At 41.7% G+C, this 25,157-nt stretch overlaps 1 protein-coding gene across 3 annotated transcripts in view; it reads left to right on the plus strand.

The window, feature by feature from the left end:
- The window catches only part of LOC110493701 (protein kinase C alpha type), a 221,728-nt gene that overhangs the window by 192,548 nt on the left and 4,023 nt on the right, over window positions 1–25,157 (plus strand). For all 3 annotated transcript variants that reach the window (XM_036949697.2, XM_036949696.2, XM_090204820.1), the window contains 3 exons: window positions 1,588–1,668; window positions 5,560–5,667; window positions 12,156–12,296. In XM_036949697.2, coding sequence (XP_036805592.1) covers window positions 1,588–1,668; window positions 5,560–5,667; window positions 12,156–12,296 — 330 coding nt within the window. The remainder of the gene's footprint in view (window positions 1–1,587; window positions 1,669–5,559; window positions 5,668–12,155; window positions 12,297–25,157) is intronic.

The raw sequence follows: 25,157 nt of genomic DNA on the forward strand, positions 1-25,157 counted from the left end.
AGGGGCAGGCGGAGGTCAGGTTTTACACAGAAAAAGTCACAGGGCAATGTGGAGAAGAACTGCTCTCACATATCACACCCTACTGTGTGAAGGTGGGGGTAAAAGGTGTGTGCGCGTGTGATAGAGAGCGGAAGAAAGAGGAGAGTGTTTGTGGGTGCTTGTAAGAATGTATGACAGAGACTGGAGTTAAACACCAACTACATAAGCAGCGTAACTCCGATCAGCTCATTAAAGCTTCACATTACTCATTCATAATCACTGCATATCATCATCTGTTATGCATATGTATACCTGCTCATAGGAGTTTAACCTACATGATATACTTACTGTCATGGTGGGGTACTATTAAGGAGGTCAAGTGCTTGCGTCAGGTGTATTAAGGCGTGACGACCATCTTTGTGTATGATGAACTGTGCAGTGCCTCTTCAAATAAGATCACACACAAAAACACACTCTCCTTACACACATACAAAGACACACACACAAAGACACCCTCTCCTTATACTGTGCGTGAAAAACAAAGTGCTGACCTCTTTCCCCACCTCATCTCCATGACATAATGGCCTATGTTTTATTGATGGTCTTCCTCTGGCAATCCCTCATGTTGATGTATTAATTGATGCACTCGTTTTGTTGGACACGTCCTCTGAAAATAAGTTCTCGTTTGCTACACTTTCCAACATGACACAGGAAGACACTCGTGTTTTCCTTCGGATACTCAAGGCACCTCTTCATCTTCATTTCTGCCGGTAGCCTATTAGTTGTGCAGCTGCTTCTCCCCTAGCACTGTTGGGGCTTCAGGTGTCTTGTTCTCTGCTTCCATCATCTGTTCAATGAAAGTCCCTTTATGTGCACATGCATGCATAATGTGTTCTTGCATGCGTGGGGTGTACTTACCCCAGCTGTTATTGCACAAGTAGAGATACGCCACCCACCACTTCACAAAACGATAACATTGTCTCCCTCCATTTGTTTAGCATCAGTGAATTCTCCAATGGACGTCACAACAGTACTTTGCTTTGCATCAATGGATTTTCCCTCCACAACATAGCAGTACTTCGCTCCATCCAGCAAGGCTGTCTTAATGTCTTCATTAGAATGGATCCAATGATAAGCTGGGGGGATACAACAGCAGATGGTGAAACTGGTTGACAGGATGTGCCTGCTCTCTCAGTGATGAACCAGGTTCCCTCTAGAAGAGGATGCTAATTGCTAATAAGAGCTAGATTGACTGGTGGGGCGTGTGTGGAAGGCATGTGTCTCGGGCTCTCTTGGGTACTGTCAGTTAGCAATAGACATATCGTGACGACAATGTGAAAGGCTAGTGTGTGTGTTTGTGCATATGAATGTGTTACAGTAGCTGATGCAGAGTGTGGTGTGAGACAAAAAGTTTTTTTTAAATGTGTGTGTGCCTGTCTCTTTGTCTGTAATGTGTATATACTTTGCCAGCAGTTCACCTTCTGTGAACATGTACATTGTCTTATCTAATCCCATGTAACTCTTTTCATCCCTCTCTCGCCTCTCTCTCCCTCTCCCTCCCTCTCTTGCCCTCTCTCTCTCTCCCTCCCTCCCTCCCTCCCTCCCCAGATTATTGCATACCAGCCATACGGGCTATCAGTGGATTGGTGGGCATATGGAGTGCTGCTCTATGAAATGTTGGCAGGACAGGTGAGTGTGCCCCCCAGCTTTCTCTACTAGAGGTCGACCAATTGTGGTTTTTCAACGTCGATACCGATTATTGGAGGACCAAAAAAAGCCAAACCCGATTGATTCATCGGGCCAATACTGAATGAACACTTATTTTAACTTAACTTCATTAGGGTAGGGGGCACTATTTTCACTTCCGGATTAAAAGGGTGCCCAAAGTGAACTGCCTGTTACTCAGGCCCAGAAGATTTGGTAGATTTGGATAGAAAACACTAACGTTTCTAAAACTGTTAAATCGTCGTCTGTGAGTATAACAGAACTAATATGGCAGGTGAAACCCCGAGGTCAAACCACCCCCCCCAAAAAATTCAGCTTACCACTATTTTCAATGGCATGTATTTTAATAATAAGGCCAAGTCCTCCCAGATTGCAGTTCCTAGGGCTTCCACTAGATGTCAACAGTCTTTTTGGTTTCAGTGTTTCCAAGCACGTGGAGGAAAGCGCGTTCTTTCTTATTTATCGCCGATATTGAACATAGTATTCTCCGTCTTAAATTGTATCATTTATTTGTTTATTAGTAACGTTTATTAGTAACTGAGCTGCCTACCACCTCTCAGTAAGACTGCTCTATCAAATCATAGACTTTTATATTATAATATAATTATATTATAATATAATAAACACAGAAATAAGAGTCTTTGGTCATTAATATGGTCAAATCCGGAAACCATCATTTCGAAAATGATTTATTTTATTCTTTCAGTGAAATACGGAACCGTTCCATATTTTATTGAACAGGTGGCAACCCTAAGTCTAAATATTGCTGTTACATTGCACAACCTTCAATGTTATGTCATAATTATGTAAAATTCTGGCAAATTAGTCCGCAACGAGCCAGGCGGCCCAAACTGTTGCATATACCCTGACGGCATGCAATGAGCGCAAGAGAAGTGACACAGTTTCCCTAGTTAATATTGCCTGCTAACATGAATTTCTTTTAACTAAATATGCAGGTTTAAAAATATATATACTTCTGTGTATTGATTTTAAGAAAGGCCTTGATGTTTATGGTTAGGTACATTCGTGCAACGATTGTGCCTTTTTCGCGAATGTGCTTTTGTTAAACCATCACCTGCACCGCATTGATTATATGCAACGCCGGACAAGCTAGTTAACCTAGTAATATCATCAACCATGTGTAGTTAACTAGTGATTATGTGAAGATTGTTTTTATAAGATACTTTTTTAATGCTAGCTAACAACTTACCTTGGCTCTTTGCTGCACTCGCGTAACAGGTGGTCAGCCTGCCACACAGTTTCCTCGTGGAATGCAATGTAATCGGCCGTAATCGGCTTCCAAAAATGCCGATTACCGATTGTTATGAAAACTTGAAATCGGCCATGCTGATTAATCGGCCGACCTCTACACTGTATATGACATGAGTATAATTGATATGGAAATGTCAAGTGCACATTTGGACTCCTGTGTTTGATATCATACAAGCAGGGCAAAGCGGTATTTACTATAATCCTCATGTCTCATCATTCAAAATACATAGTCCTCTTAATTTACAGCATTTCCCTCAGTCAGACAACAGAACATTTGCTAAAGTTCCCCAACTATCTGGAGGGAGAGGTGCACCTTCTTGTCTTGCGAGGTGCTCAAGTTCATAATGGCTGTCACTCAAAACCCATACAGCGCTGTGAAGGGCAGAGCCAGAGCTCTGACGTCATGTAGAGCATTTTACTGTACAGCCACTGTGTTCCAATCTGGAATATTCAACCCGTGAATGGATATGAGTGTAAAGGCTTAACAGATGCTTTTCGGTTATGTCCATAACCGTCCCAACCATCAGTAAGGGCAACTCAAAAAGATATTTAGTTGACTGGCTACGCTATCGAATACTCTTGAGTGAGCATCCGAAATGGTATTCCCTATATAGTGTACTACTTTTGACCAGAGCCTTACTACCAGTGGAGGCTGGTGGGAGGAGCTATAGGAGGATGGGCTAATTGTAATGGCTGGGATGGTATTAATGGAACGGAGTCAAACGTGATATCCATGATGTGTTTGATACCATTCCATTAATTCCATTCCAGCCATTATAATGAGCAGATCCTCCTATAGCTCCTCCCATCAGCCTACACTGTACACTACATAGGGTATAGCCATATAGGGCGCCATTTGAGATGCGGCCAGTGCTAACTCCCTGCAGCTGTGTTCAGTAAGGGTGATGGGTTTGTTTGCTCCCTGTGTGTTTGGGGCCCCAGTGGCCAGGAGCTTCATCTCGTCCCGTTCACTGGGCAGAAACAGATGGCGTGATGGATGAGCAGCAGCCCAGCCATCTACTAAGGGAAGGCCCTGGGGCAACTTTGGTTTTTATACCCTTTTACAGTACACACTCACAGGCCAAAAGTAGATCATTTGGCTTATATGACCTCAGGATTGTAGGGGCGTGGGTTGACTGTGTGGGTGAGAGGTGTGTGTTTGTTTCCCCCCCTCAAGAGGGTGTTCAGTGCAGTGTACTGTGTATCAGATAAAGAGAGCAGAAAGCAGCCTAGGTATCTCTTGCCAAAGGGTTTAGTCTAGTGGAAATTAAAAATATTACATTTATGATGTGTCACAATGCACACATTATGGTTCGTAATGATGGAGGTGGAGGGAGAAAATAGCTGGACCATCGAGTCCATTTCCCTCCCAGCTGGCCACTTTTGTCTGGAACTTGTTTCTTTCACTCTCTATGGTCTAGACCTCTTTCGTTGATTTTTATCTTCCGTTTCATAAACGTTTTGTATATTTTTTTCTCTTTTTTCCCCTCTATCGCTCTCTCTCTCTCGCTCTCGCGTACGTAACAAGCCACTATAACAACCCTTATTCAGTTGTATTACTGGACTGAGAAGGAGTAGAATATACACACATACAATGGCTTTGAGCAGGTGCTTTGGTACCGAAGTGTGAATGTTTATCAGCAAAGACCGTTCTTCCATGTGTGTTTTTATGACAATGTTTGGAACTTTAGACCACCGAAGGGTTAACCAGGTTAGTTCATGTTTATTCTGTTTATTCCCCCCCCCCCCCCCCCGCATAATACTCTGTTCAAATTAGCCTTGGAATCCCCTTGATGCAAAAATGAAAACAGCAAGTGCGTGTCGGACACAATCACCACAGCACACAATGTCAAATTGGTGTTTTTCAAAGGAAATGTTTCCCTTTTTATGCCAAGCTTGTTTTAAGCAGTCCTGTGAGGCCAGCTTTTCTGGCTGTTTGTGTAGCCAGCATTACATTTCTAATTGTCTTTGTTCTCCTAAAATTCCATTAAAGCTGACTTTTTATACAGTTGACATCTGCATTACAGACTCTGCTGAGTTGCGGACTGGGCCCTGTTTAGAAATGACCCCTGAAAAATAGCTATGACATTAAGATACTAGATAGATTATCATGAATTTAACTTGTTTGATTGAAGGTGAAGGTCAAAATGACTGATAAGACATAATATTTGAGGTCATTACAGATGTACTACACATTCTGATGTTAACATTTACATAATATTGTCAACATATTTACAACATGTGCATAACATTTGCAAACTATTTACAACATGTATATAAAATACTCAACCCATTTACAACATGTGTATAACATTCTCAACCTATTTACATGCATAAAACATTCCCAGCATATTTACAAAATGTATATAACATTCTCAACCTATTTACAACATGTATATAACATTCTCAACATATTTACAACATGTATATAACATTCTCAACATATTTACAACATGTATATAACATTCTCAACCTATTTACAATATGTATATAACATTCTCAACCTATTTACAACATGTATATAACATTCTCAACCTATTTACAACGTGTATATAACGTTCTATGTAACGTATTGTTCCGCAGCCCCCGTTTGATGGTGAGGATGAGGACGAGCTCTTCCAGTCCATCATGGAGCACAACGTGTCGTACCCCAAGCAAATGTCCAAAGAGGCCGTGTCCATCTGCAAAGGGGTGAGTACGACCTTTGACCCAAAGAACCCTTTGAACCTCAGCCCCTCTCATAGAAATATAGAATTACTAGAATGGAAATTCCCATTGAAGTCAATTCATTATATTTCTATGGCCCCCTATGCCTTCACACCCTGCCCCAAAACCATCACCCTTAAACCCATGGTCTTCCCCACTCCCCTTTGAAGCTAGTCTCTCACCCCTTCTCTCGTCACCTGTCATCAATAACACTTAGTCCCATACCCACTGTGACCTAGGTCCAATTATTAACACTTCATGAAGTCAACCTTTTGAAGCTGTCTTTACAATGACCTTTATGAAGACACTATCCATTAGCATGTACAGTAGGAAGAGCAAGAAGTGATACATCGATAGAATCTATGTCGATAGATATGACTGACTTTGACATGTGACCTTTAGACTGGAGGTTTTGTCGTTGAAGGATCTATTACTATAGTCTATAGGCACGGGGGTTACTACCTACATAGCTAAGGGCATACTGTACTATAGGGGGGAAGTGGATTCAAAACAAGCGGGATTGGAGAAGCACAGTGAGGAGTTATGGATGTGTGTATCTCACCCCTATTCATCACCGATGTAGCGCCCACCTGTGTTATGGTGGGTGGCCGTCTGCGCTCTTTGAAGGTCCTTTAGATCAAATAGTGTCTGTTACAGGTGCGTAGGTTTCAAAATAGGAGAACGAGGAGAGATGACTTAAAAGCTTAAAGCTAATATTTCCTTATTTTTGACAGTGTGTGGGTCTCCATCTCTCCTAGTACCCACCTGTGTGCATATATTGGACTGCAGCCATATTGTGCCAAAAACTAATTAAAGGCAGAGAAAGAGGGAGACACATTGGGAAAGGTGTGCGTGTGTAAGAGAGGAGTGGTGAAGGCGCTAATAACACGAGCAGGAGGAGATAAGGAGCGTTCCGGAGCTGAGCCGAGTCAATGAACTGTGTGATAACACACTGGTGTCCACACCTCCCCACTTCAACCCTCAGAGCTCACACATCCTCTCTGCCTCTCCTTCTATCTAGCCATCTCTCTATCCCTTTCTCTCACTCTCCCCTTTCTCACACTACCACCACTTTCTAACAACTGTCTCTGCAATCTGTCTGCCCCTCAACTTCTCTGCAAACCCTCTCTCTCGCTCTCTTTGTCTCCGCCTCTTTCGCATCGCTCTCTCCTCAAAAAAAATTAAGATTCTACATCTGTAGTATTTAGGTTGCAGCAGAAATGTCCTACAGCGTTTTTACCTCAAATCCATCCATCTATCCCAAATGGCACCCTATTCCCTTTGTAGTGCACTACTTTTGACCAGGGCCCATAGGGAAGAGAGTGAGGTCCCTCCATTGTTTCTGCAGATGGGGGATTTGCTTTGATCCAATGCTCTGCCTTTGTGGACGGGCCATCCTCTAAGGCTCGCATGAATAAAAGGTCTCGGGGAGGTTTGTGCGTATGTGTGTTCTAGCAAGGAGAGAACACTGAGAACCTGGTCATGATCCCTTAGCTCATCAGCCATAGACACACAGAGTCATTCTCAGGCTGCTTTTGGGCCTCAAGTTTACGTTTTGTCAACACTTTTAGTCAAGCAAAAGCAGACAGGATTCCGTTTGCAGCGTACATGGGTTCCCTTTTCACGTGTAGGGGAACTGCATGAGCTGTGAACACAACCCTGACAAATTACTTTTTCCTTTTCACCAGCTGTGACACACACACACACACAAGTGTCTAAGTCACAATTCTGTGGCTGCCACTGACAGACGACAGGAGTAGATAGGGGGACTGGTTGTTATTTTTGGCGTTGTTACATTACCCAGCATGCTTTGCTGCCATCACCCCACCGCTATGTCACTGCAATTTTTGAGGAGAGGAGAGGAGAGGTGTGAAGGCGCTCTAGCCAAGCTTTTCTCATTACTCTCCCTGGCCTCTTCACACTGCAGCTGGGATGAGTTTTTTGCACCTTTAGACCAGCTAGGATTACTCACTCACACACACACGTTCAGACTCACCTCAAACTCCCTTCCAAAGACTGTGAAATGACGAATGGGATAGAACATCGGGACTGGGCTGGCGACTGGGTTCAGGAGAATTACAGAGACAGTCATGGTTTGGTGAGTGAGTGTTGGGCTAGAGGCCTGAGCAAATGTAGCTTAAGGTTAATGGAGTTAGATAAGTATCTGGATTCGTTTTACTCCCCTATGCTATCCTACAGTATATTCCACTATACCCAGATGCTATGTTGCTGCCAAAAGTTCAGAGTTTCAAACTAAAAATAAATTGCAGTGGATATCACTCTTCCTCCCAAGACAGAGACTCTGGTCAAAAGTAGTGCACTACATATGGAATAGGGTGCAATTTTGGACGCGGCCAGGAATCAATTTTTTCAATGACAACACATTATTGTTTTTCTGTTATGATACTGTACTGTACCTGCAAGGCTGGCTATGCAACCAATGTCACCCCCTGCTGATGTAACGCACGCCCACTGACAGACACGCCCTCCTAATGAGCGTTATGTTCCAATGTAGGTGGGCAACTTTCTAATAGAACTATCTAAGTCCTCGCACGCTGTTGAGAAACTGAAAGAAAGAAAGAGAGAGAGGAAAAAAAGAGCTAGAATTCGTGTTCAACTAGGAATGTAAAGTGCTGTAAAAATATACTGTGTCCGTAAAATGTATATAGTATGTATAAGCTGGAAGTAGAATCCTACGTGTTGCTGTCCGTTAGTATACTCCAATTAGGGGAGGGGTGGTAGGGTTAGGGGAAATAATAAAGGAAAATATATATTTTTAAATGAATATACAGTTAGTCAAAGATTTTAGAACTCCTACTCATTCCAGGGTTTTTCTTGATTTTTTTACTGTTTTCTACATTGTAGAATAATAGTGAAGTCATCAAAACTATGAAATAACACATGGAATCATGTATAGTAACCAAAGAGTGTTACTTTTTACAAATATATTTTATATTTGAGGTTCTTCAAAGTAGCCAGCCTTTGCACACTCTTGGCATTCTCTCAACCAGCTTCATGAGGTAGTCACCTGAAATGCATTACATTTAACAGGTGTGCCTTGTTAAATTTTTTTCCTTATTGCGTTTGAGCCAATCAGTTGTGTTGTGACAAGGTAGGGGTGGTCTACAGAAGATAGCCCTATTTGGTAAAAGACCAAGTCCATATTATGGTAAGAACATCTCAAATAAGCAAAGAGAAATGACAGTCCATCATTACCTTAAGACATGAACGTCAGTCAATCCGGAAAATGTCAAGAACTTTTTGCAGTCGCAAAAACCAAGTGCTATGATGAAACTGTCTCTCATGAGGACCGCCACAGGAAATGAAGACCCAGAGTTACCTCTGCTTTCAGATGATAAGTTCACTAGAGTTACCAGCCTCAGAAATTGCAGCCCAAATAAATGCTTCACGGAGTTCAAGTAACAGACACATCTCAACATCAACTGTTCAGAGGAGACTGCATGAATCAGGCCTTCATGGTCGAATTGCTCCAAAGAAACCACTACTAAAAGCCACCAATAAGAAGAAGAGACTTGCTTGGGCTAAGAAACCCATGCAATGGACATTAAACCGGTGGAAATCTGTCCTTTTGGTCTGATGAGTCCAAATTTGAGATTTTTGTTTCCAGCCGTCGTGTCTTTGTGAGAAGCAGACTAGCTGAACACCTCTAGGCTGTGTAAGGGCTATTTGAACAAGGAGAGTGATGGAAAGTTGCATCAGATGCCCTGGCAATCACAATCACCCGACAATCACCCGACCTCAAGCCAATTGGGATGAGTTGGACCGCAGAGTGAAGGAAAAGCAGCCAACAAGTGCTCAGTATATGAGGGAACTCCTTCAAGACTGTTGGGAAAGCATTCCAGGTGAAGCTGGTTTAGAGAATGCAAAAAGTGTGCAAAGCTGTCAAGGCAAAGGGCGGCTACTTTAAAAAATATAAAATATATTTAGAATTGTTTAACATTTTTGGGGGAGTTACTACATTATTCCATATGTGTTATTTCATAGTTTTGATGTCTTCATTATTATTCTACAATGTAGAAAATTGTAAAAATAAATCAAATAATTTGGAATGTGTAGGTGTGTCCAAACCTTAGACTGGTACTTTTCTAATATATAATACAGTTGAAGTCGGAACTTTACATACACCTTAGGTTGGAGTCATTAAAACTCATTTTTCAACCATTCCACAAATTTCTTGTTAACAAACTATAGTTTTGCCAAGTCGATTAGTACATCTACTTTGAGCATGACACAAGTCATTTTTCGAACAATTGTTTACAGACAGATTAATTCACTGTATCACAATTCCAGTGGGTCAGAAGTTTACATACACTAAGTTGACTGTGCCTTTTAAACAGCTTGGAATATTCCAGAAAATTGTCATGGCTTTAGAAGCTTCTGATAGGCTAATTGACATAATTTGAGTCAATTGGAGGTGTACCTGTGGATGTATTTCAAGGCCTACCTTCAAACTTAGTGCCTCTTTGCTTGACATCATGGAAAAATCTAAATTAATCAGCCAAGACCTCAGGAAAAAAAATCTGGTTCATCCTTGGGAACAATTTCCAAACACCTGAAGGTACAACGTTTATCTGTACAAACAAGAGTATGCAAATATAAACACTATGGGACCACACAGCCATCATACTGCTCTGGAAGGAGATGTTCAAATGTTCAAAAAGTTCAAATCAATCCCAGAACAGCAGCAAAGGACCTTGTGACGATGCTGGAGGAAACAGGTACAAAATTATCTATGTCCACAGTAAAACGAGTCCTATATCGACATAACCTGAAAGGCTGCTCAGCAAGGAAGAAGCCACTGCTCCAAAACCGCCATAAAAAAGCCAGATTACGGTTTGCAACTGCACATGAGGACAAAGATCGTACTTTTTGGAGAAATATCCTCTGGTCTGATGAAACAAAAATAGAACTCTTTGGCCATAATGACCATAGTTATGTTTGGAGGAAAAAGGGGGAGGCTTGTAAGCCAAAGAACACCATCCCAACCGTGAAGCATGGGGGTGGCAGGATCATGTTGTGGGGGTGCTTTGCTGCATGAGGGACTGGTGCACTTCACAAAATAGATGGCATTATGAGCAAGGAAAGTGATGTGGATATATTGAAGCAACATCTCAAGACATCATTCAGGAAGTTAAAGCTTGGTTGCAAATGGGTCTTCCAACTGGACAATGACCCCAAGCATACATCCAAAGTTGTGGTAAAATGGCTTAAGGACCACAAATTCAAGTTATTGGAGTGGCCACAAAGCCCTGACCTCAGAACTAAAAAGTGTGTGTTTGCAAGGAGGCCTGCTAACCTGACTCGGTTACACCAGCTCTGTCAGGAGGAATGGGCCAATATTCACCCAACTTATTGTGGGAAGCTTGTGGAAGGCTACCCAAAATGTTTTACCCATGTTAAACAATTTAAAGGCAATGCTACCAAATATTAATTGAGTGAATGTAAACTTCTGACCCACTGGGAATGTGACGAAAGAAATAAAAGCTGAACTAAATCAGTCTCTCTACTATTATTCTGTCATTTCACATTCTTAAAATAAAGTGGTGATCCTAACTGACCTAAAACAGATTATTTTTTACTAGGATTAAATGTCAGGAATTGTGAAAAACTGAGTTTAAATGTATTTGGCTAAGGTGTATGTAAACTTCCAACTTCAACTGTATATGCCGTTTTGCAGATGCTGTTATCCAAAACATCTTACAGTAGTACGTTCACACATTTTCGCTCGGCAGGCCCCAGTGGGAATCCAACGCACAAAGAGTGCCTGTCATTATTGACATTTGTCATGATGTTTTTTGAGTGTGGTTTCTCCTCTAGTTTAACAAGGAAATACATTTGTTTGATCGTTTTTCAATGTTGAGTTGTTTTCTGCAAAGTGCGCCCCCACGTCGCCTCCTGCTGTGCGATTGTAAGTGACAACAATAACACATTACATCTAAGAGAGACAAATTCCTTTTTACCAACCCCCATCTGTTTGGCTCCCTACTGACCCAGAAAAAAAGAGAGAATAAGAGAGAGAGAGAGAATAAAAAGAGGAAGCGTAGAAAATAACTGCCCCCATATTGACTCTCGACTACCCTCATTCCAATACCAACTTGCTGTGAGTCTGTTGTTATCCATTCCACTCATCCTATTTCAATGGTCTCCGTTAAACTCATAATGACTCATGTTCCCATTCCTCCCTTCTTCTTTTCCCAACCTCAGCCAATGAGCAAATAATAGAATATGGAATCTATTTAGTCTTTCTATGCCTATCTATCTTTTCTACGGTCTGTCTCCTCCAGACGTTCTAACTGGCTCTCTCATCCTCCGCCTGCTGATGATCACATAGGTTTCTGTAGATCTAAATGCCACTATGTCTATGGTCCTTCCCTGATTGACACAATAGTGACATTTATATCTGTAGAATTTCCATTCTAACTCTAGGGCCTTTCCCTCCTTATCCCTCCCAGCTGATGACCAAACACCCGTCGAAGCGTCTGGGCTGCGGCTCCGAGGGAGAGAGGGACATCCGGGAGCACGCCTTCTTCAGACGCATCGATTGGGAACGTCTCCAGAACCGCGAGATCCAACCTCCCTTCAAGCCCAAAGGGGTGAGTCACACACACATACACACAACCTACCCATGTCTGATTAAAATGAGGTTTAAAAAAATTACATTGTACAAGTTGTTATTCGCTTTGGTAATCTATATTTCTTCTTAAATGCTAAATTATTGAAATGGTGGCGCAATCGTAGCTTTGTATTCATTTGTATTTTTGGCCCGTTGTCACACACAATGGACATTTACTCCACTGAGGAGTGTGTGGTTGCTTACTATCTGATGCGATCTCAGTCTCCCATTCAGATGAGTAACAACACCCACTCACACACACACACACTTTTATGTATACACAGACACATACACACGCGGGAACATACTTACACACACACACTTACAAACTATGCAAACGTGTACAATAGAGACACACACACATAGAGACACACACCTGTGAATGTCCGGCGGCCGTCTGTCATCATAGTAGAGCCCAGGCAGACTCCCACCTGGTCTGTTGTCAGATCAGATTGGCCTGCATCTGAATGGTGTCTGTTTGGCAACTCTCACAGGTTACAGTCCATTCCGGTCCAGCACCATTTGTTTAGCATGGCAAAGCCCCAGCGGCTATGGTCTCTCAGTCGTCACACTGAACAAAAGACAACCTTTTCTAACGACAAAGCCTCGGCATGGGCTACAATACAATAATACTAATTTTATTCACATATACGTTACCTTTCAAAAGTTCGGGGTCACATAGAAATGTCCTTGTTTTTTAAAGAAAAGCAGCATTTTTGTCCATTAAAATAACTATCAGCAACCATCACTCCTGTGTTCCAATGGCATGTTGTGTTAGCTAATCCAAGTTTACAATTTTAAAAGGCTAATTGATCATTAGAAAACCCTTTTGCAATTATGTTAGCACAGCTGAAACTATTGTGCTGATTAAAGAAGCAATAAAAGCAATAAAACTGGCCGTCTTTAGACTAGTTGAGTGTCTGGAGCATCAGCATTTGTAGGTTCGATTACAGGCTCAAAATGGCCAGAAACAAAGCACTTTCTTCTGAAACTCATCAGTCTATTCTTGTTCTGAGAAATGAAGGTTATTCCATGCGAGAAATTTCCAAGAAACTGAAGATCTCGTACAAAGCTGTGTACTACTCCCTTCACAGAACAGGGCAAACTGGCTCTAACCAGGATAGAAAGAGGCGAGGGAGGCCCCGATGCACAATTGAGCAAGAGGACAAGTACATTAGTGTCTAGTTTGAGAAACAGATGCCTCAAGTCCTCAACTGGCAGCTTCATTAAATAGTACCCGCAAATCACCAGTCTCAACGTCAACAGTGAAGAGGCAACTCCGGAATGCTTGCCTTCTAGGCAGAGTTGCAAAGAAAAAGCCATATCTCAGATTGGCCAATAAAAATAAAAGATTAAGATGGGCAAAATAACACAGACACTGGATAGAGGAACTCTGCCTAGGAGGCCAACATCCCAGAGTCGCCTCTTCGCTGTTGATGTTGAGACTGGTGTTTTGCGGGAAATTTCTAAGTGACCCCAAACTTTTGAACGGTAGTGTAAGGTCGTGGCCAAAAGTTTTGAGAATGACACAAATATTAATTTTCACAAAGTCTGCTGCCTCAGTTTGTATGATGGAAATTTGCATATACTCCAGAATGTTATGAAGAGTGGTCAGATGAATTGCAATTAATTGCAAAGTCCCTCTTTGCCATGCAAATGAACTGAATCCCCCAAAAAACATTTCCACTGCATATCAGCCCTGCTGCAAAAGGACCAGCTGACATCATGTCAGTGATTCTCTCGTTAACACAGGTGTGAGTGTTGATGAGGACAAGGCTGGAGATTACTCTGTCATGCTGATTGAGTTCGAATAACAGACTGGAAGCTACAAAAGGAGGGTGGTGCTTGGAATCATTGTTCTTCCTCTGTCAACCATAGTTACCTGCAAGGAAACACGTGCCGTCATCATTGCTTTGCACAAAAATGGCTTCACAGGCAAGGATATTGCTGCCATTAAGATTGCACCCAAATCAACCATTTATCGTTTCATCAAGAAATTCAAGGAGAGCGGTTCAATTGTTGTGAAGAAGGCTTCAGGGCGCCCAAGAAAGTCCAGCAAGCGCCAGGACCGTATCATAAAGTTGATTCAGCTGTGGGATCAGGGCACCACCAGGACAGAGCTTGCTCAGGAATGGCAGCAGGCAGGTGTGAGTGTATCTGCACGCACAGTGAGGCGAAGACTTTTGGAGGATGGCCTGGTGTCAAGAAGGGCAGCAAAGAAGCCACTTCTCTCCAGGAAAAACATCAGGGACAGACTGATATTCTGCAAAAGGTACAGGGATTGGACTGCTGAGGACTGGGGTAAAATCATTTTCTCTGATGAATCCCCTTTCCGATTGTTTGGGGCATCCTGAATAAAGCTTGTCCGGAGAAGACAAGGTGAGCGCTACCATCAATCCTGTGTCATGCCAACAGTAAAACATCCTGAGACCATTCATGTGTGGGGTTGCTTCTCATCCAATGGAGTGGGCTCACTCACAAGAACTCAGCCATGAATAAAGAATGGTACCAACACATCCTCCGAGAGCAACTTCTCCCAACTATCCAGGAACAGTTTGGTGACGAACAATGCCTTTTCCAGCATGATGGAGCACCTTGCATAAGACAAAAGTGATAACTAAGTGGCTCGGGGAACAAAACATCAATATTTTGGGTCCATGGTCAGGAAACTTATTCCCATTGAGAACTTGTGGTCAATCCTCAAGAGGCGGGTGGACAAACAAAAACCCACAAATTCTGACAAACCCCAAGCATTGATTATGCAAGAATGGGCTGCCATCAGTTAGGATGTGGCTCAGAAGTTAATTGACAGCATGCCAGGGCAGATTGCAGAGGTCTTGAAAAAGAAGGGTCAACACTGCAAATATTGACACTTTGCATCAACTTCATGTAATTGTCAATAAAAGCCTTTGACACTTATGAAATGCTTGCAATTATACTTCAGTATTCCATCATAACATCTGACAAAAATATCTTAAGACACTGAAGCAGCAAACTTTGTGAAAATTAATATTTGTGTCATTCTCAAAACTTTTGGCCATGACTGTACACATACAGTATGTGCTTAGATCTCCCAGCAATGAGAATATTCCCCAGAGATCAACATTCACAGTTGACATTCAAATGTGTAATTACAAAACAGTAGTTACATAGTGGAACAACCGAGTGTGTAATAACATCCGTAGTCACATATGTGGAATAACCTTCGGCAAGTTAGTGTACTTACATATTCCTTGTTCCAGTTGTGTAATAACTGATTCTGCAACATCCCTATTACCATGGAATGACATAGTAAAACCTATAACTACTATGTTAGCAGTTATTACTGTTGCTTACATCGTAATAGGGGCAACTTAATGTCAAGTGATATCTAATCATCCTAACGGATGCAACTACACCAACTGTGGATACGTCCCAAATGACACCCTATTCCTTACATGGTGCCCTATAAAGGGAATAGGGTGCCATTTGGGACGCCGCCTGTGTATTGCATGTGGAGGGTCCACATTTCAGCAGCAATGCAGCAGGCTAGTTGACTCATGACCAACCATCAAACCCTTCCGTAGCGATCTGTCCTCGCTCTGGTCCAGGGTGTTACGTCAACCTCCTGATTCTTTCCATTCATCCAGATGCAGTGGAAGAAGGCTCAGCCGCACATAACGCCCTGGACCAGAGTCAAACCATGATAGAATGCAGCTTCTCGTTGCCCCCCTTTAAACACGGTCAAAACAAGCCTGTAAGGCCTGTATAACGACTTAGACCGCCGCAATGGAAGGCGTTGGCAATGCATAATTAACAGCATGCCCATGCCTTATGTATGTATGTCTTTAACATGAGCGGACTCGCTGTCATACGAAGTCAGGGAGTGTTTTTGAATCCCTGTGTAAACGCACACGCACCCACACAGAGAAAACATACTTTATTATGAAAGTGAAGTATGTGAAAGGGATGAAGTAGGTCATTCGGTGTGCACGTTCAGCTGTGTGTGTCTTCATTGTCTGTCTTCCTTTTAAATATGCAGCGTACTTCTGTTTCAAACCCCAAGGTCTCCAGTGCTTCTCACAAGGTGAATACTGGCATCCCACTGTCCCTGTAGTCTCGCGCTGGATTCAATTTGTGTGTTGGTGTGTGGACTCTAGTATGAGTATGTGGGTAGAGGTGTGTGTTGGTGTGTGGACTCCAGTATGAGTATGTAGGTAGAGGTGTATGTTGGTGTGTGGACTTCAGTATGTAGGTAGAGGTGTATGTTGGTGTGTGGACTCCAGTATGTGGGTAGAGGTGTGTGTTGGTGTGTGGACTCCAGTATGTGGGTAGAGGTGTGTGTTGGTGTGTGGACTCCAGTATCTGGGTAGAGGTGTGTGGACTCCAGTATGAGTATGTGGGAGTGAGGAGTGTGTGGATGAAAGGCAAGTGACAAGATTAAAGGAGAATGATAGATGGAAAGTAAAAGGATATATGGACAGGTGTGTGTGTGTGTGTGTGTGTTAGAGAGAACTAAACCCCTTCCCCTGACCTATAATAACCATCATCCATTTCAATCCAACTCCACACAGGAGTTGTAACACAGGCACCACCGGGAGTCTATTACAACCAATTGGCTGTCATTAGATTCATCTTTACACCGCCATCCATCCCATCCCTCCCTGACCTGACTCTGTCTCTCTAATCCTCTTCTCCTCTCATCCTCATCCCCCTCTCATCCTCTCCTCCTCTTCCGTCCTCTCCTCCTGAATCAATCACACTTCAGGCCTGTTCTGGCAGCTGGGAGATTGCCATTTAATAGCCAGGTACAGCGAGACCCAGATTATGAACACTAGAGGGTTTATCCATCTATCGGAAACAGAGCAGGACAGATAGAACGCAGGGAAGAATAACAGGAACACCTGCTACAGTAGCTATTTATAGATATAGTTTATCTAGACTCGTATTTAGATAACCACTTGATAATGTGGTTTAAGTTTGTAAAGATGGAAGTGGGTCAAAGTGGAAGGATATGAGACTTGCTGATTAATGGTGATGGAATCACTGTGGTCAGGGAGCTTACCGTAAAACTTCAATTAATAGCCCGGGTGTTTATTTGCTTCAATCACTGAACACAACAGGTGCTTATTGGAGACAAACTTCTATTTGAGCCAGGTGTCTATTTCCTTAATGAGCACAGCTTTTGCTCATTTGCATGTATAATTCCAGCATTCACTTCCAACATTTTAATTCATTTCTTCATTCCCTGCACTAATGTGTTATCATTTACATGCTGTGTCATGTTTCTTTTGTCTTAGTATGCCTCTATTGCCTGTTAACTGTGCATTTTAGGCAGTTCTTACTTGCCACTAGAGGGCGATCGGACGATTTCCAGGGGTTTGTACTCCCTATGTTGATGACTGTTTTTCTGCTTGTCTGTTAGCTAGCAGTTCTAAGCTGTTAGCTGTCAATGGTTAGCAGTTTCTTACTGGCTATTAAAAAAAGATTGCCTTAATTTTTTTTGTCATCCCTGAATTATTTAATGTAACAAATCAAACAATAAACCTCATAAACAATTCATGGTTAACCTGGTAAATAATACATTTAGAGCCTGCGTTTATTTAAAACAGGCATTTATTTGATTAAATTTGTGTCGTTGCCCGGGTATTAAAAGGGACAAATGACTACTTGAGACTCGGCCTTTAATTTACGTTTTTACGGTAGTCCTATTGAGGAAGTGTTGGATTGGAACATAAGGCAAGGCTGGGGTGCTGTGAAACACACATACTGTAGGTCTGAAACACATACTGTAGGTCTGAAACACACATACTGTAGGTCAGACACAAACATACACACACAGATAAACACATTAAAAATACTGTATGAACAAACTCACCAATCTACATTTTGGACTGTCTATGAGTCATAGACAGTCCCATCGTATGTATGTTTTTAGTGGTGGTGGTTGTCTGTGTTCTTTTTGGATTTTCCCTTTTAGATTCATTTGAGAAGGAAACATAATAGTATTATCTGATTACTAAAGAACAATTAGGACATTACTATAGACTAACTAATTTTGAAGGATGGATGAAACAACTGTAGTATTTTAAGTGTTGTTGACCAAAGATACAGTGCCTCAAAGTATTCACATCCATTGACTTTTTCCACATTTTGTTGTGTTACAACCTGAATTTAAAATGGATTACATTGACATTTTCTGTCACTGGCTACACGCAATACCCCATAGTGTCAAAGTGGATTTTTTGATATTTGATATATTGTTTACAAATTGATTCAACATGAAAAAGCTGAAATGTCTTGAGTCAATATGTATTTGGTTTTGCAAGCCTAAATAAGTTCAGGAGTAAAATGTTAACAAGTTGCATGATAAGTTTCACAGACTCACTCTGTGTGCAATAATCGTGTTTAACATGATTTTCTTATGACTACCTAATCTCTTTACCCCACGCATACAATTATCTTTAAGGTCCCTCAGTCGAGCAGTGAATTTCAATCACAGATTCAACCACAAAGACCAGGGAGATTTTTCCAATGCTTTGCAAAAAAGGGCACCTGTTGGTAGAAGGGTAAAAAAAGATGACATTGAATATCTCTTTGAGCATGGTGAAGTTATTAATGACACGTTGGATGGTGCATCAATACACCCACAAGGACACCTACAAGTGTCCTTCCTAACTCAGTTGCCTGAGAGGAAGGAAACCATTCAGAGATTTCAGCATGAGGCCAATGGTGACTTTAAAACAGTTACATGTGATAGGAGAAAACTGAGGATGGATCAACAACCTTGTAGTTACTGCACAATACTAACATAATTGACCGAGTGAAAAGAAGGAAGCCTATACAGAATAAAACATGCATCCTGTTTGCAACAAGGCACCTAAGCAATAGTGAAACATTTTTGGCAAAGCAATTACATTTTTGTCCTGAATACAAAGTTTTTGTTTGGGGCAAATCCAATACAACACATTACTGAGTACCACTGTATAATTTCTTGCATAGTTGTGGCTGCATCATGTTATGGGTATGCTTGTTATTGTTAAGTCTGGGGAGTTTTTCAGGATAAAAGAAACGTAATGGAGCTAAGCACAGGCAAAATCCTAGAGGAAAACCTGGTTCAGTCTGCTTTCCACCAGACACTGGGAGATGAATTCACCGTTCAGCAGGACAATAACCTGAAACACAAGGCCAAATCTACTCTGAATTTGCTTGCCAAGAAGACAGTAAATGTTCCTGAGTGGCCAAGTTACAATTTTTACTTAAATCGTCTTGAAAATAGTTGTCTAGCAATGATCAACAACCGATGTGAGAGATTGAATAATTTTGAAAAGAATAATGGGCAAATGTTTCACAATCCAGGTGTGGAAACGCTTAGAGATTTACCCAGAAAGACTCACAGCTGTATGAGGTGTGTGAACTTATGCAAATTAGATATTTCTGTATACAATTTTCAATACATTTGCCAAAACTTCTATTGGGGTATTGTGTAGAGATGGGTTTAAAAATATATATGTAATCCAATTTGAATTCAGGCTGTAACAACAAGATGTGGAATAAGTTGAGGGGTATGAATACTTTCTGAAGGCACTGTATACTAGTAAGAAGATCATCAAAACAACAGTGAGATGCTGAGGTCGTTCTGTGGTAGGATAGAGAGAGAGGAAGAGTTAGAAATGGAGAGAGAGAGACTACTTCAAGTATTTTAATAGAAACAGACAACCATTTATCATACTAAATAGAATTCCTTTAATATGCTTGAGTGTGAGTGTGTTTTTGTGTGTGTGTGACACAGAGAAATACCCAAAGTACGTCAAACAGCCGTTTACGAGCAATGCCATCTGTCATTAAGAGTAGCACAACGTAGCGTGTACAATGAGTGACATTGTAACAAACATTAAACACAACGAAACTAAGCTATACAGCAGGTTTGAGTCAATTTCATTGGGGTCAACATTCGGTCAATTCAGGAAGTAAGCTGGAATTGGAATTGCACTTGACTTCCTGGATTAATTTAATAGAATTTGCATTTGCACACGGGGGTTAGGTCTCAGAGGCAAAAAGGGGGAGGATGAAAAAGAGGAGAGGAGGTGATGAAAAAAGTAGTTGGACAGAAATGTATTGCCTTTAGTGGAAGATTTGGGAAAATGTGTAGGAGATTGTTTGTCAAGAGATGTGTGACTGACTGGCCATTGTTCAAACAAGCCAAATAGACACGACAGTATTCGAGGAGACTGATGAAAGAGGGGGATGGAAGGAATTTGTGCAATACTCCTTTCATCCACCTCTTTTGTGGACACCTTGAGAGCGAGGATGTGTGTGCGTGGGGTCGGTTTGACAGAGGTCTGTGTTTGAGTGCACACATCTTTGTGTCTATAGAATGGAGTATGCTGTTGTTTCGGGGTGTCATTTGGTACAAAAACCCACAAACGTCATCGTAATCTGTCAGCGTGAATTCATTTGCGCCTTTCCTTACACAATATGTATTACAAGGAGATCTGTGCTGTTTTGCGCCACAAAGATGTCGCCATATCAGTATGCGCCTTCTCTCTTCTATGTTGACATGTGTTGTGGCTGTTTTCCTCTTCTCTGTTCTACTGCGCCTTGACACAGAGTGACAGTGGGTGGCTGGGAGCCAGTGTCACCTGTCTGTCAGTGTAGGAGTCAAGGAGGACACAGGAGTACAGTCAGAGCCCCCAGGCTCACTGAACACACACACACATATACACCGCCCAACTCTGAATATAGGACAACGGGACTTTTCTACTTTGAACAGACACATACCACCACCAGCGTGCTGTGTAGACGATCACACCAACCCAATCAATGGAGGTTTTCCAAGCACAGTGGAACACACACAGCCGTACAACAATGTAGACCTCCATAGGGAATCCATAGTGAATTCCACTCTGGAGAAAGAACTTCCACATCCAGACCCAGGCTTTCCATGTTAAAAAAAAAAAACACTTTCGCACTATCATGCCAACCCAAACATTACCGTGCTGGCTCGTTTTTTTTACCTTTCACATTGTCCTTTCGGGCATGGTTCCAGCAACTATGTTGGGTGTATTTCTGAGATGTCCTAATCAGTGATTTGATGTAGATTTCGAGTCAATATATCACCAATCTTCCCCTGTCTGCAAGTGTGGCCAATGGCATTACACCTTATTGACATGTAAATTCAACTAACCAATCTGAATAAATAAACATCCAAATAAATATTTCTGCAGTAGCAAGAGGAAGCATAACCAACCCTGTTACAGGTGCGTAACGAGGCCAGCACAGTACAGCTTGTATCTGCTTGTCTCTGCTAAGTAATGTAAATCAACCCATATCCTTTTCCCATGCCGGCTTACAGTACAGAGAGAGATACAGAGAGGGAGGGATATTCCCTGCCAGGTCCCTGGGGAGGTTTAAAGCCCATTAAGTAGGACAAACACACACACACAGTGTAGGTGGAATAACTGATGAGGACAGAGCGAGAAGAAGAGGTGCAGCAGGGTTTCTGGTGTAAACACAGAACCACACTGTGAAGTTGGAGAATAAGTATTTAATTCCCCAGTCCCCACTGCCTGTGCTCTTTGTAATGCCCCTGTGAACTTTGGTGTGTTATTATAGATTTACTATTGTCATTTTATGTGTTGACTGTATCCTTAGCAATGTAATGGTCCTAAAGCGTTTTGAGTTATCTATTTGAATTTACCCAATTAACCAAGGTACTGGCGACAATCCTTAGACTCTTAAGACCCAACCCAAGAGGGAATCACTGCAACCTACCAGTAGCCTCCAAAATAAACCACCATTTTGGGGAAGATTGCCTTTGAAAAGAAATGTTCCACCAAACTCTACAGGCCTTCACGTATCAATTGTTAGAAGGCACACTGTGTCATGAAGTAGAATTGAGGCCTTCACAAGTTCAAGCCACAGTGCCAGGCACTTTAAAGGGTGTCAGAAGTGTGAAGCTACTGACAGCAGTATTTTTGGTGTTGGCGGCCATTTTGTGCCATTTGCGTCCCAGTCGCCCTAATGTTCTTCAGTAATGCCGTAGGGCTAGAGCAGCTGCTCTTATTCAGATGTAATGACATACTGTCATGTAACAATCATTCAAGACGGATGCAAAATACTTAAGCAGACGTATTCTCCAGTCACTCTGGGTAAGGGCATCTGCTAAATGACTCAAATGTATAGTGTAAATCGATTTCTCTGCCCATTTTGCATTCAAGTTTAAAGAAACGTACACAATACAATTGAAATAAGACAACTGAATGCTGGCTTGACTCCATTGAGAACTATGTCATACTGTACATACATACAAATCAATCACATAATGTATGTTTTCTTGTAGATGACAGAAATGAGATGTACACCCATGCTCCCAGAGCGTTCACAGAGTTGACCTTGGCTTGTTAGCTGTGGAATGCTAATCCAACCACCCTCGCCTGATACGTCTCCATTCTATTGATAGGTTTGGATAACCCTGTCTTTACAGTCAGGATGAAAGCGGCTCCCCTTTTCTCACATTCAATAGCAGAGGTTTGCTCTGCTCTTGTCAACACGCCAATTAACGCTTTGACAATCCGCTGTTGCTATTTTGATTCAAGTGAACTTCCCGTTTGTCGCTACGCAATCAGCTTTGACCGGGGGGGTCAGATGTTACGTAAAACCTCTACATACAGTGGGGGTCAGATGTTACGTAAAACCTCTACATACAGTGGGGGTCAGATGTTACGTAAAACCTCTACATACAGTGGGGGTCAGATGTTACGTAAAACCTCTACATACAGTGGGGGTCAGATGATATGTAAAACCTCTACAAACAGTGGGGGTCAGATGTTACGTAAAACCTCTACATACAGTGGGGGTCAGATGTTACGTAAAACCTCTGCATACAGTGGGGGTCAGATATTACGTAAAACCTCTACAAACAGTGGGGGTCAGATGTTACGTAAAACCTCTACAAACAGTGGGGGTCAGATTATACGTAAAATCTCTACATACAGTGGGGGTCAGATGTTACGTAAAACCTCTACAAACAGTGGGGGTCAGATGATACGTAAAACCTCTACAAACAGTGGGGGTCAGATGATACGTAAAACCTCTACAAACAGTGGGGGTCAGATGTTACGTAAAACCTCTACAAACAGTTGGAGTCAGATGATATGTAAAACCTCTACAAACAGTGGGGGTCAGATGATACGTAAAACCTCTACATACAGTGGGGGTCAGATGTTACATAAAACCTCTACAAACAGTGGGGGTCAGATGTTATGTAAAACCTCTACATACAGTGGTGGTCAGATGTTACGTAAAACCTCTACAAACAGTGGGGGTCAGATGTTATGTAAAACCTCTACAAACAGTGGGGGTCAGATGTTACATAAAACCTCTACAAACAGTGGGGGTCAGATGTTATGTAAAACCTCTACATACAGTGGGGGTCAGATGTTACATAAAACCTCTACAAACAGTGGGGGTCAGATGTTACGTAAAACCTCTACATACAGTGGGGGTCAGATGATACGTAAAACCTCTACATACAGTGGGGGTCAGATGTTACGTAAAACCTCTACATACAGTGGGGGTCAGATGTTATGTAAAACCTCTACAAACAGTGGGGGTCAGATGTTACATAAAACCTCTACAAACAGTGGGGGTCAGATGTTATGTAAAACCTCTACATACAGTGGGGGTCAGATGATATGTAAAACCTCTACAAACAGTGGGGGTCAGATGATATGTAAAACCTCTACATACAGTGGGGTTTCGAAATTATTGGCACTCTTGATAAAGATGAGCAATAAGGACTACATTCAAATAAATAATTCAACTATTGTTTGCTCAAGAAATGGGATATGTATATTATTTTATACTGATACAATTGCTCAGAGAAAATTATTTAGTTTCAAAAGTAATATCTATTTTTTTAAATGGTAGGGGTCACAATTATTGACACCCCTAAAGATTCTTATATCTAAAGAAATAGTTTAGTGTTTGGTACATAGCATGCAATGACTACATCAAGCTTGTGACTCTACAAACTTGTTGGATGCATTTGCAGTTCGTTTTGATTGTGTTTCAGATTATTTTGTGCCCAATAGAAATGAATGGTAAAAAATGTATTGTGTAATTTTGGAGTCTGTTTTATTATGAATAAGAATATAATATGTTTCTAAACACCTCCACATGAATGTGGATCCTACCATGATTGCAGATAATCCTGAATGAGTCCTGAATAATGATGATTGAGAAAGTTATATTGTCAATGATCATACCCTCAAGACATGCTAACCTCTCACCATTACAATAACAGGGGAGGTTACCATGTCTTGGGGGTAAGATCTTTGACCATTTGTACTTGTTAAACAAAACATTTTTTTCTGAGCAATTTTATTAGTATAAAATAGTATAATTTCCACATTTTTGTGAGCATACAATATAGCTCAGTATTTGAATTATTTTATACAGTCGTTATTGCTCATCTTTCTTCTACATTTACATTTTAGTAATTTAGCAGACTCTCTTACCCTGAACCACTAACAGTAAGGAGTGCATACATTTTCATACTGGTCCCCTTTGGGAATCGAACCCTACCAACTGAGCCACACTTTAGTGTGTCAATAATTACGGACCCCACTGTACATCCAAACAGGTTATCGGGTCAGGAGCGACTAAGACGTGTTTGACTGTAGAGATCCTGACATCATCTCCCTCAATTCCCTCTGCGACTCTTTCCAAAGTCTTGTTTGTACAGTACAAATTGCTGTTTCACAGCTGCACGCCAATGTTACTTTTTAAAACCATTGGATTCCGTTGCATTAAAAAACATTATAATCCAGGTGACTGGGGTTTCCTCCCAAATGGCATC

Source organism: Oncorhynchus mykiss, chromosome 17, assembly GCF_057628025.1.
Source record: "Oncorhynchus mykiss isolate SJ-2025 chromosome 17, ASM5762802v1, whole genome shotgun sequence".
In the NCBI taxonomy this organism is placed as follows: domain Eukaryota; kingdom Metazoa; phylum Chordata; class Actinopteri; order Salmoniformes; family Salmonidae; genus Oncorhynchus; species Oncorhynchus mykiss.